Raw genomic sequence first — 12103 nt, 5'->3', positions numbered from 1 at the left:
TGGACTTGTCTAGCTGTGTGCTGGACATTTTGTCCAGAAAGATACTGTGACAGACAGTATAAAAGCTTTGCTAAAATTCAAAAAAACCCCACATCTACTGGCTTCCCTTGGTCGACTATATGGGTGATCTTGTCATAAAAGGAAATTAAGTTGGTTAAGCAGGACTTTCCCCTTGGGAACCCATGCTGGCTATGACCAATGACTACATTGTCTCTCAAGTGTTTTTCAGTAACTCCCAGAATAACCACCTCCGTAATTTTACCAGGCGCTGAAGTGAGACTGACAGGCCTGTAATTACCAGGGTCTTCCTTCTTACCCTTCTTGAAAATTCGGACATTTGCCAGCTTCCAGTCAACTGGGGGCTCCAGACTCCCAAGACCATTGAAAAATAATAGAGAGAAGTCCCGTGATGACATCAGCCAGCTCTTTCAGTACCCTGGGATGAACCCCATCGGGCGCCATAGGCTTAGCACATCCAGCTGGAGCAGCAAGTCTCAAACAAGTTCAGGGTCAGCTGCAAGTTTATCATCCCCCCGGTCACAGTCTTCCAACACAGGGCTCCGGGGGTTCCAGGGCCCATCATCAGTGTTGAAGACAGGCAAAGAAGGCATTAAATGTCTCCGCTTTGTCCATGTCCCTATTTGTGAGGTGACTGACCTCATCAACAGAACAATGTTATCTCTGATCCTCCTTTCGCTGTTAACATATTTTAAAAAGCCCTTTTTGTTGTCCTTGCAGTGCTGGCCAGCTTGAACTCTAATCAAGCTTTGGCCACGTGAATTTTCTCCCTACAATGGCAAACAGTATCTCTGTAGTCCTCCTGTGATGCCTGTCCTTGCTTCCGGTGTCTATACACTTTCCTTTTCCAGCTAAGTTCTAGAAGAAGACCCCTGCTCATCCAAGCTGGCCTTCTGCCCCACTTGCTTGACTTCCAACACTTTGGAATTGCCTACTTCTGTGCTCTTAAAAAATGACCAGCATTCACGGACACCAATACCTTCAAAAGCAGATTCCTAGGGGACCCCACTAACTGGTCGGCATACTAGGCCTTCTGTTCCCCTCAGAAGAGAGTCTCCTATGATAATAGCCTGTTTTTTTTTCTTAATGGAAGTGGTTTTGATGTGGGGTGCAAGCCAACTTGACCTTGTCGACACCTCCAACCTAGATGGACCATCGTCCTCATCACTGTTTGGCTCCACTTGCAGTGCCTCGTACCTATTATGCAGGGGCACCTGGGAAGGTGGGGTAGTTATGGAGGAGATGCGCCTGCTGCATTGGGTAGGAACTGGTCATTCCCCCCTATCCCTTAAGTCACCACGTTTTGCCAGATGGAGAGAGGATAGGGAATCCTCTGTATCATGTGTCCCGTCTGCCTGACAGGCCCATCCCAGGGAAGGTAGGGTGCAGTTCCCTCTCAGAGTCCCTGATACTCCTCAATCTAATCACCTCCACCCAGAGCTCTGCCACTAAGCTGAGGAGTTCCTCTGCCAGGGTGCACCTCCCACAGGTGTGCTCACTGGTGGTACTGGTGTAAGAGTAGGGCACACCCTGCAGCCTGGCACCTGGAAAGCAGCATGTTCCCACCAGAGCTCTGTCTGGGAAGCTGCATCAGTTGCAGATATAGCCTTCTGCCTGGCAGAGACCACTGCTCCCTGACTGAGCCAGCAGTTATAGCACCCTTCCTCCGTGCCCTGCTGTGCCATGCCCTGGCTGACACTCCTCAGGGGTTTCTTTTATAGCTGTGGGGGCTTGGCCGCAGCTGCTCCTGGCACCATCCAGGTCTCATCAGCTGCTCTCACACTAGCTGCTGGCTCCTGGCAGGTCTCTCCGCCCCCCTGAGGTTTCCCCAGTTCAGGAAACACCCTGGTACACTGTGCCACAGAGCTCCACTGTGGGTCGTGCCAGCACTGGAGCTGCTCGCCTCGTCTTGCCTTCCATCCAAAAGGGAAGAGCTGAACGGGAGCTTCACCATTTGCAGCAGTCTTCGAAACACCAACTGCCACACAGGGTCCCTTGCTGCAGTGTCACAGAGCTGCCCAGAGAACCCATCCTGGGCAGCCGTGTCTGAAAGACACTTCTGAAAATTCAAAACATCAGAGTCTTTAATATAACAAGTTAACCTGAAAATGGGGAAAGAGGCCACACAGGACCAGTACTGCAACCCCAAGAGAGGAAGCATTCAGCTTTCTGCATACTCTTCTAGCCAGAAGAGGCAGGAAGGAACAGGAACACACTAGGACTAGGTAGGACAGGGTAGGACTGAGTGTAGGGACTGGAACTGCCCTGATCCCTGTTACTGTTAGGAGTTTTAAGCACGTCCAAGCTGTACACAGATAAGAACCAAAGTCTCATTTTATATGATGCTTCAACATCTTCAGGCGTTCACATCTCTCCTGGCAGGAGGAAACACGGATAACAGCGAGGCAGGGCTGAGGACCTGCAGAGCCCTGCAGCATCACGCGTAACGGCTTTCCTTGTGCTGGCTCCTGCAGCCTTCTCCCTCCTGCCTCACTTGCTGCTCCACGCTCTCCCCGGATGATGACGACAATATCCTCTTCTCTCCGTCCAGCTCCCTAGACCAACAAAAGGGGAAAAAAAGGGCAAGTTTCTCCTTGCTGACTTGCCAAGGGGTAAGGCCCTACAGCACCACTGCGGCTCCCGGGCGGGCAACTGACAGCGGTAACGCCCCTTCCTCCGCCGCCGGGCGCGGCCACATGGCGGCGCCCGGTGCCGTACAAGAAGATGGCGGCGCCCGGAGCCGTACAAGAAGATGGCGGCGCCCGGTGGCAGCCGCAGATGAGGCGAGCCGGCAGCACCGGGGGAAGCACGCGGGGAGGCACCGGGGGAAGCACGCGGGGAGGCCCCAGCCTCTCCCCTCAGGGGGTGAAGGTGCCAGAAACCAGAGTCCGGTGGCTGTCCCGGTGCTCGGGCCGGGCTGGCAGGGGTTGTGCCAGCAAACCCCAGCCTGGGCAGGGGGCCGGCAGCAGCCTCAGCCTCCGGCACCTCCAGGGGCACGTGGGCCCAGACAGGCCTGGGCCTGGGTGACTCTCCTGGGGACAGGGTTGAAAGCAGCCCCGGGGTCTACCGCTGCCATGGCCCCGCTCTCCTGCCAGGACATGGCAGGCAAAGCATGGTCTGTTCGCAGCTCTGGGGCCCAGAACCACCCCACAGCAATGCCGCCTCCTCTGGCGCTTGTACAGGGCAAAGCCTGCCAGCACCAGGGCAAAGCTGGTGCTCAGCAACACCACAGCCCCTTTTCTCTTTCCATTTTCAGTTTGCTCTGAACCAGATCCTGTGCAGGCTTGGCCAGATCAGTGTATCTGTGTGTTGTTGCAAGTGCATTTACCAGAAGGACAGCTGTGAGGGGAGTCACGCAGCCTGAAGGAGGGGATGGCAGCAGGGAGAAAAACAACGGCACTCGGGAACACTCCTCTTGTCCACATGGCTGTATGTAGGTACGCAGAGGAAGCCTGCAACTCAGCTCTGCTGGGAAAGCCTGGGTTCCCTCAGCCACCATCACCAAGACCTCGGACGTTGCTTTCCCAGGAGCGCTGGGATACTGTGGGAAGCGTATGACGTTAGCTCGCCTTGTTCACAAAAAGCACTAAAACAGGTCAGCAGATAAACCACGGCGTCTGCCACAATGGTACCCCACCAGAACAACCATCCTCCATGCCACAGGGCTTTATAGGGATCAATAGTGAGGAGCCAAGACATCTTTGTGATCATAAAGCACCTGTAATTAGATACCTGGTGCAGCCAAAGTGTCTGGAAGAAAAGGGGCAGCCTTCTTTTTTGTCCTAAAGCAACGTATCTGCTGCCACCAGAGACAGGGCAGCAGCCCCACCAGTCCCCGCAGCAGTCAGGTACTCCAGCTCCCAGGACTGAACTCTGCTGACACAGTCCTGCATCAGCAGAGTGTAGCACACTTGGCTCTAGAAGATGTGCACGGGACAAAGGTGAATAAGGAAATACCGTAATAAATACATTTATTTACATGGCTTCCTCCCTCCCTCCTCACCACAAAGGGCTGAGAAGGCAGACACATGTAGAACAGGAGGAAAAAGCCAGTACACCCCAACAGTGTGAAGACAGTGCCCATCTCTCTCAAGGAAGAGCCTAGTCCCCAGCAATCTCCCTTCCCCACTTTGAGATTTATGGACCTACATGTTAACTCCCAACAGTCCTTCACTGTCCCAGTTACGACCAAGGAGTTCCCATGGCCCATGCAAATGCACAAGGTTCCTGGTTATCCACCCCTTACTTGGCAGGGGGGTTCTCTCCAGCAGAGGAGCAGGGGATGGCAGAGTCAGCAGAGGAGCAGGGGATGGCAGAGTCAGCCTCTGGCAAACGCCCCTTGCTTTTCCCAAATTCAATCACCATCGGCCTCCCCTGCAGATTGTACCCATTCACCAACAGCATGGCATCCTGGGCCGACTGAATATCTGCAACAAGAGAATAGAATGGACGCAGGTTACATGGCAAGTTCTGGCAGACACACGTGGTGTTCACACAGATGTTCCTGGCTCACAGACCCTCAGCCTGCACCGCAATCCAGTGCTGTGCTGGGATCCTCCAGCCAGAGCGATGTGCTGAATATAAATAAGCCATGTAACAGACTGTATCCTTTCTGTTTTGATGAACCCCCTTCCAGTCCAGGGAAACGACTATGAGGTGACAGGAAGAGGAGGGAATGAACTCCTCTCCTTCCCCTTGGAAAGCAGGCTTGGCACCAGCTCAGTGCACTGTGGAAAGATTTGGCACCTTCGTGGGTCAGGGAAGAACTGAGAGGCACAAGGCAGCGACTCACCAGAGAAGGTGATAAAAGCCTGACCCCTCATCCGGCCACTCAGGAGGCGGAACTGGATCGGTGGGCTGTCCTCCTTCTGGAACCGAGCAAACAAGGACACCAGGTCCTTCATCGTCACTCGAGGGCTCAGGTTCTTCAAATACAGCACCTGTTCCAGAGAGACAGAGGGTCAGCCAGCCTGTGCCATGCAAACAGACATCTTTCAACCTGGTCCCAAGTCCGTACACCTCAAAGGTACGAATTAGTTCCGCCCCTCTGCCATCCCAGAGTCCTCCTTCCACCCACATGCTAAAGGTGGAGTTTAGAAGACAGGTGGGTGTACGGAGAAAGGCAGCTCTGGACTCGAGGCATCATCATGCTTGCCTGCACCACGTGCTGATAGCTCGTTATTTATAAAATGCAACAAGCTCCAGCTACCAGTTAAGCACAGTTTGAGTAAAGTCATGGCTGGTCCCAGTCAGGCCCAAACAGGGAGAGGGCATCATGAGTGGTGTCCTGCCAGAGCAAGGAAGGGCTGGGGTCTGAAGTACAGCTCTTTGCCAAGCCCAGCAACTTCCCAATAGATCCAAGGTCCCCTTCCCTCCCAGAGTGGAGGCTGCTTTCCCTTGGCCAGGAGGATCAACCAAGCACCCTCCAAACAGCCAGTCACAAGCAAAGAGGAGCTTTTGCCTGGTGAAGCAGCTTCAGGGCATGCTAGAGAGGAAGATAATAAATCCTGGTTCATCTCAACACACCTTGTTGGGCTCCCCAGGATGGTAGGATGAGAACTTGGGTATATTCCGGAGTTCTTCCTCTGAGAGGCGGTTCTTGCAGATCTCCTCTTCTGGGACAAACTCTACAGGCTCTTTGATAATCACATGCCTTGGAGGGGACTGGTGGGGCCTTGTTGCAGGAAGGCTGGGACTTCTTGCCTGTTCTGCCCGCTCTTCCTCATCTGGAAGCGATGACTCCTCAGCCACAGGGCCCTGCGGGGCCAGGGAAGGGCACAAGCATGGTTCACTCTTGGTAGGCTGGACTTCTTCAGGCCACTTCTTGCTCAGCAGCTCTTGGTAAACACTCTCCAGATGAACCATGGGGTCCTTTTCATCTGTTACCCTCTTCTGAGTGTCATCTAGTCCACAACGGAGAAACACGGTAATGTGACTACCACTAAGAACCTGGAAAACGCACAGACTGCAGAAAGAGACGCAGACAGGAGAAACCCTGTTCAACCCAGCCTCCACGCATCTGCCAACCAGGCCGGCAGGTTATTTAGAACAAGAAGAGTAGTCCCAGCAGCCAGCAAGTGCTGGTGTTCCAGCTCAGGATGAACGTGCAGAGAGCAGTAGCTCCACCAGTGCTTTGTACAGAGCTCATTTCTTCCAGAGATGTCCTCAATAGCAGCCACATTTCAGCACATTCTAGTGATTCCTCCAACACACCTCCCTCCTCCTGCATGCACGGCCAGGACTAAGGAAATGATTGTTCCCCTGTACTCGGCATTGGTGAGGTTGTACCTCAAATACTGTGTTCAGTTTTGGGCCCCTCACTACAAGAAAGACATTGAGGTGCTGGAGTGAGTCCAAAGAAGGGCAACGAAGCTGGTGAAGGGTCTAGAGCACGAGCCTTATGAGGAGCAGCTGAAGGAACTAGGGTGGTTTAGTCTGGAGAAAAGGAGGCTGAGGGGAGACCCTGTCGCTCTCTACAACTACCTGAAAGGAGGGTGTAGTGAGGTGGGTGTTGGTCTCTTCTCCCAAGTAAGAAGTGATAGGATGAGAGGAAATGGCCTCAAGTTGTGCGAGGGGAGGTTTAGATTGGATATCAGGAAAAATTTCTTCACCAAAAGGGTTGTCAAGCACTGGAACAGGCTGCCCAGGGAAGTGGTGGAGTCACCATCCCTGGAGGTATTTAAAAGCCATGTAGATGTGGTGCTTAGGGACATGGTTTAGTGGTGGACTTGGCAGTGCTGGGCTAACGGTTGGACTTGATGATCTTAAAGGTCCTTTCCAACCAAAACAATTCTATGACTCTATGATGTGCCATGCTGCCTTTCTACACGACTACAAGGAAATAAACTTTTTCCTTCCAAGGACATCAGATTAAGCTCCTGGGTTTAAAGGTCCATGGAACGGACTGACAAATGAGATCTCCTTTATTTAATAGGAATGAGGACAGAAGTGAGAGGGGCATCTCCCAGCCTACAAGCCTCAACCATGCTGCCTCTTCATTTTGCTAAACGCCACAACACTGACACCAAAGGAGGGAGCAGGGGCCAGAGGACACTGGGTCAGATGGACATTATAGCTTGAACAGCGTCAACACTGATCAAAGTGGTGTTTCAGTATTTACAAGTTGGAGTTTAGAAGCTCCTCTTCATCTTCTATTTAATACTGTCTTACATACAAAAACCATTCTGGGCTGGAGCTTCATGCCTGCATGTTCTCCAGCTAAAGCAGACTGGAGCAGTTTTTGCCATCTCTGGACAACACTTGACTCTCCATCCAGAAAAGTCATATTAAGCCACATGCTCAGGGACAATACTGCTGGGGCGAGAAGTGCTGTCATCCCATGGACACAGTACTGGGAATCAGCAACTGGGCTCCATTTCCACTTTGGCTGCTGGGAGGGGCCTTTAACAAGTCACTCCTACTCTTTCCTGCTCTGTGCCTTTGCTTCCTTCCTACCCTTGTTAGACTGCAGTTAAATCAGAGAATGGATGATCTCTAGCCCCACACAGGCACCTCGTGTCACTCAGTGCAGCTCGGTGGGGACCTCTGGGCTCTACCAAAGCATAACCCCAGCTTCTTTTCCACATATCAAGCTGGGCTTTGCAGTACAAGCAGCACATCAATGAGATCCATGCTCTCCAAACAGAGATGGACTTTACAAGCCTCTATATTAAACCCTTCAAAGAGCCCACTCTCTATCTGCTCATGTAAGAGAGGAAAATATCTCCTTCCCCACAGTGCCAAAACAGAACCATGTCTTCAGGGACAGAAGGCCAGACAGAAATGTGTTGGACTCCAACACACCCCGGCTCTCCATGCTGGAGCAAAGGCAGGAACAGCCTTGAGCCCACAAACCTTGGTGGTAGAGCGCCCGGAGGAAGGAGTGGCGGTCTGTTCCCTGAAAGAGGGCGTTTTCAATCTCCATCTCCCGCCGGCTCAGCTGCTTGCTGCCAGCAAACCTCTGGGGCAGGGCGAGTATGCGCTGACGCTCTTCCATCTTCTCCTGGATGGCATGGAGTCGGTCCTGCGTGGCCTGCGGGGCTGCTCCCAGCCCAGAGCCCTGGAAGACAGGCACAGCTTTGCTCAGATATGGCACGTGTCTCCTTTTCAGAGGCTCAGCCAGCAGTCAAACCTCACATACCCCAGCCCTGAAGTGGGTGCAACTAGCAACCATCCCCCAAAGAGCAGGTCACCAAGAGGTCCTGTTTCTGCAAGGGCAGGACAAAAATACAACCATTCAGCAAGCCTCAGTTCTTGAGAGAAGTGGAGAAACAGCACCTTTCTCCTGACCTTTCTGTGCTGCTTTCCCTCCCCTGGCCTCACTGTCTGATGGTGCCTGTGTCCCTCTGTCCCAGCAGTCCCTGCCTCTGCCAGCTATAGCCATTTTCTAAGGCCACCTACAGTAACTGCACAAACCCCCTTTGGCATTTCTTTTGCCACGCCTATAGCATCCCTGAGCTCAAGTTTCCACCAAGCTTTTGCCCTAGGACCCTGGCGTCACTTGAGAAAACCTTATTTGCTGAGAAGTGGACCCCAAGCTGCCATTTGGCACCTGCTAAGATTCACCAGACCCGTGCTGCCAAAGCAGAGAGACATAACCCCAACTTCTGCAGGAGCATTTCTGTTCCCCCATCCACCTCTATCAGAATCCAGAGAATACACTTTTATGGGGCTGTAGGTGGATTTTCTTTTCTCAAATTGTTTGAGAATTACTGTAGCAGATCCTTCTGCCTCAGGCAAGAAACCAAGCCTGCTCCCTGCACTGAGCACAATCTAACAAAGACTTTCCCAAGGGTATCTCTCCCTTCCCGCCTGACTGCATGGGCCCACATCTGCAGGGCTTCCCTTCACCATTTCACAGCTTCCCTGGGGCACAAAAGGCTGTTTATATGGAAAGGCAATTCTGGGAAATCATTTCTAGTACTTTGTTTACAAAAAAAGCTGCAACTTAGCAGCTGAAAATAACAGAAGCCTTCACTCAGTACTTTGCCAAGAGCTCCGCAGACAATCTGAAGTCCCCTCTGTCTCAGCTGATTCCTCCTTAGTGGAATCTTTCACTCAGGGCCTCCATGTACAAAGCTGCACATCACTACCTGACTCTGGCTTTCTCTCTAAATATTCTTCTCTCACAAGCTGTAGAAGACGTACCCTAATGTCACTGGTTCTTTTTGTCACAGTAGTGTTTTCCATGCTAATTGTTATTTCTAAACATCCCAGAACTGATTCCATACCAAATAGAACAGCTGGTACTGTTGACATTAATTTTCATTCTTAAATTAACACCACCCCTCTCTAACCAAGCTTTAATGCAGGCCACACCAGGGCTGGGTTTGCATTGCAACACCAAACCAAGTAATGACTTCAGCTGAAGAGACACAAACCCATGATTACCAGAAACAGCTTCCTCCTGCACACAGCTATTGCTCAGGAGGAGGAGGAGAGCCAGAGGGAAGCCAAGGGTCAGCCCAAGTTCTGTTTTGCACCTTCTGCTTTACCAAATTAAGAGCAGGACACTTCCGTGCACCTGACACAGGATAACCCCGAAAGCCCCTTGTCTCTGGAACGTGAAAGAAAAGTGTGAAGATAGTGGGGAAGGGGAGAAACCTGCTTTGGCACTGCTCTGCTGCAAACTGCACCCAAAGAGGAGCACGTCGTTGCAAACACACGCTTGGTCTAACAGCTCTGCACTGCTATTTTCACATGGCTGTTTCGAGTCCCTTGAAGCATCTGCAAGTCCCTGAGGGGAATGTGCAAAACCCTCCCTACAGACAGCTATCCCAGGCCAGCCATGGGATCCAGGGATGTCAGAATACAGAAAGGAGGAGATTGAGGCACTTTGAAACATTTCCTCCTTTTTGTCCTCCAGCCTTTAAAGCCTTCTTACACAGGTATAAACAGGTGAAATGATTTGCTTGAGACCGTCAAGGCAGAGCCAGGAATATAGTCAGGTCCTGCTGCGTTCCAAAGAACCATCTCTTCTCTCCACCATACCTTTTAGCACAGACCATTCCATCGAAGAAAACAGGCCAGAAGAAATGTGGGATCATGCTGGCCTAAAGGCAAGAGATTCGTGGAGTGGCCATTCTTCACCAGAGGGCTTAGAAAGGACTTGAATTTTCTACGCGGGTGCCACAGGCCAAGGAGTTAGAGGGACCTGACCACATTCACATCAGAGCAGAGCATGCCTACCTTCCCTGTTGAAGCCTGGTTCTTCCAGAGCAGGATCTCTGAGTCGGAGAGCCCCAGTTCCCGGAGAGAGGCAGTTTCTTTGTTGCTTTCCTGCAGGGCTTGGAACTGTGACAAGGTCAAAGCCCCCGCAGCCTCTTCCCCAAAAGGCTTGTAAAAAGCTGCAGGGGCAAAGCATCTCCGCTTTGACTTACACCTACAACCCAACGTAACAGAACAACAGAAAAAACTTAGCACTGAATTGAGAAAGTGGGGGAATAGGAAGGGGCTGGCCTCTCCCCCAAACCACACTTGCTCCTGCTGCACCTAGGCAGAGTTGCCGTATTTCCAAAACACACTTGAGCCACGCTCTCCTGACCCTTTTCCAAGCCCACAAGATGCTGCAGGGCAGGATGCTGCCCCAACATAGGCAGGAGGCACCACGTGACACTAACACCAAGCACCCCGCAGGTGCAAATGCAGGCCAGCCTGGTGGGGATGAGCTCGCCAGCCTAGAAATTCACCCCTGCATCTGGCCCAGGCAAACTGGTTATTTTCACCACCAGCATTTGCTCCAGGAAAACAAGGAGTGCTCCTCTCCTGCTGGAGTGCCCAGGCAGGAGACCTAGTGGAGGAGGAAGGGTTTGCACAGCTGTTTTGGCAGACAACAGCCTGCACCAAACAGCTCCCTGGGGATGAGGCCCCAGTGAGGCGATGCTGCTGGTGCCCCTAACGTGGCCAGACTCTGCTCACTGGCCCCTCCCGGCAGCCCCCCAGGGGCCAGATCAGGACTTACTGCTCGATGGAGACAGTGGTATCGAGCTGGTGGTGAAGGAGGCTCTTCAGCTGCCTCTCTCCTTCTGTCTCCAAGTCTTCCAGGAGGAGCTCATCGCTGGCCAGGCTGCTGTTGACCCTGAGGCACACAAGCACAGCAAGGAGGGGGTCAGTAAGGCAACGGGGAAAACACTGCTCAAAACACACCACTGCTACAGCCTCCCTACCTCCTTGACTGTTTTTACAGAATTTAAAGCACAACAAGGGACCAAAACTACTTGACCGAAGCTCCCACTAATGTTAACTAGAAAAGCCAATAGATTTGGGACTACTTTGAGAACACTAAATATACCCCAGGAAGCTTTTTTAAAAAAAAAAATCGCATGCAATCTTTATTGCTGGAAAGTTGTTTTGTACCGGTATCTAAACAGACACTTCCAGTTTCAAATGACTCAAGAAAGAAAACCATAAGGGAGAAGACAAACAGTGAATCTGAGCAGCACTCTCTGGAAAGCCCCCTTTTCCCTTCCTGGGGTCACCTGCTTCCACGCAGACAGACAGACGGACACCGCACCCATCGTCACCCTGCAGACAGCACGCGTTTCTGTGCGGCAGCAGAGGCCCTGCTGACCCCTCTTTTGGGGACAGAGCTCCTACACCGTGGGCTTCTGCCGGGCCGTCGGGTGTCCCAGAACCAGGCCGCGGGCACCAGCGCGGCTCAGCCCCGCCGTGGGCCGGGGGGGAACCCACGCCTGTCCCGGGAAGCCGTTTTGGGCCGACCCCGCACCGCCGAGGGGTGGGCACGCCGCCCAGCTTCAGGTGACAGCGTCCGGTGCCACTTGTGGGACGCGGCAGCTCCAGGAGGGTCTCAGGCCCCGGCGGACCGCCCAAAAGGCGGCAGCCTGCCGAGGCACCGCCGCCGCCACAGCGACGCCGTGCCCGCTGAGGCGCCGGCTGAGAACCGGGCCGCGCGGTCACCCGGAGGACGGGCTGACACGGGCTCCGCGCTGCCTGTTCCGAACCACGGGGAGAGCTCGCCCGGAGCCCCCGCTCCCGGCCCCGCTCACCTCCGCATGGCCTCGCAGCCCCGGCCGCCGCCGCCGCCCGCGACTCCAACTCCCAGCAGCGCCCGCGGGAACCGCCCAGA

General features: G+C 53.2%; 1 protein-coding gene across 1 annotated transcript; it reads right to left on the bottom strand.

The window, feature by feature from the left end:
- Window positions 1-3964: 3964 nt before the first annotated feature.
- On the bottom strand, window positions 3965-12089 carry RBM41 (RNA binding motif protein 41). The gene is made up of 7 exons (XM_068411923.1): window positions 12024-12089; window positions 10979-11095; window positions 10207-10399; window positions 7873-8077; window positions 5545-5921; window positions 4811-4958; window positions 3965-4445 (listed from the first exon to the last, which is right to left on the bottom strand). The coding sequence occupies exons 1-7, from the start codon at window positions 12029-12031 to the stop codon at window positions 4261-4263; spliced, it is 1233 nt and encodes a 410-aa protein (XP_068268024.1). The 5' UTR covers window positions 12032-12089; the 3' UTR covers window positions 3965-4260.
- Between the last annotated feature and the right edge of the window lie 14 nt (window positions 12090-12103).

Source organism: Nyctibius grandis, chromosome 13 (assembly GCF_013368605.1).
Source record: "Nyctibius grandis isolate bNycGra1 chromosome 13, bNycGra1.pri, whole genome shotgun sequence".
Classification (NCBI taxonomy): Eukaryota; Metazoa; Chordata; class Aves; order Nyctibiiformes; family Nyctibiidae; genus Nyctibius; species Nyctibius grandis.
The sequence above is the reverse complement of the archived record's forward strand: the minus strand, read 5'-3'. Positions and strand labels throughout refer to the sequence as shown.

Bases quoted from the DNA above. Each gene is read 5' to 3' on its own strand.
- RBM41 (XM_068411923.1), bottom strand. The intron at 8,078-10,206 runs GTAGGCATGCTC...CCTGTCTTCCAG, and splicing joins ACCAGGCTTCAACAGGGAAG to GGCTCTGGGCTGGGAGCAGC. The intron at 4,446-4,810 runs GTGAGTCGCTGC...CTCTTGTTGCAG, and splicing joins GGCTTTTATCACCTTCTCTG to ATATTCAGTCGGCCCAGGAT.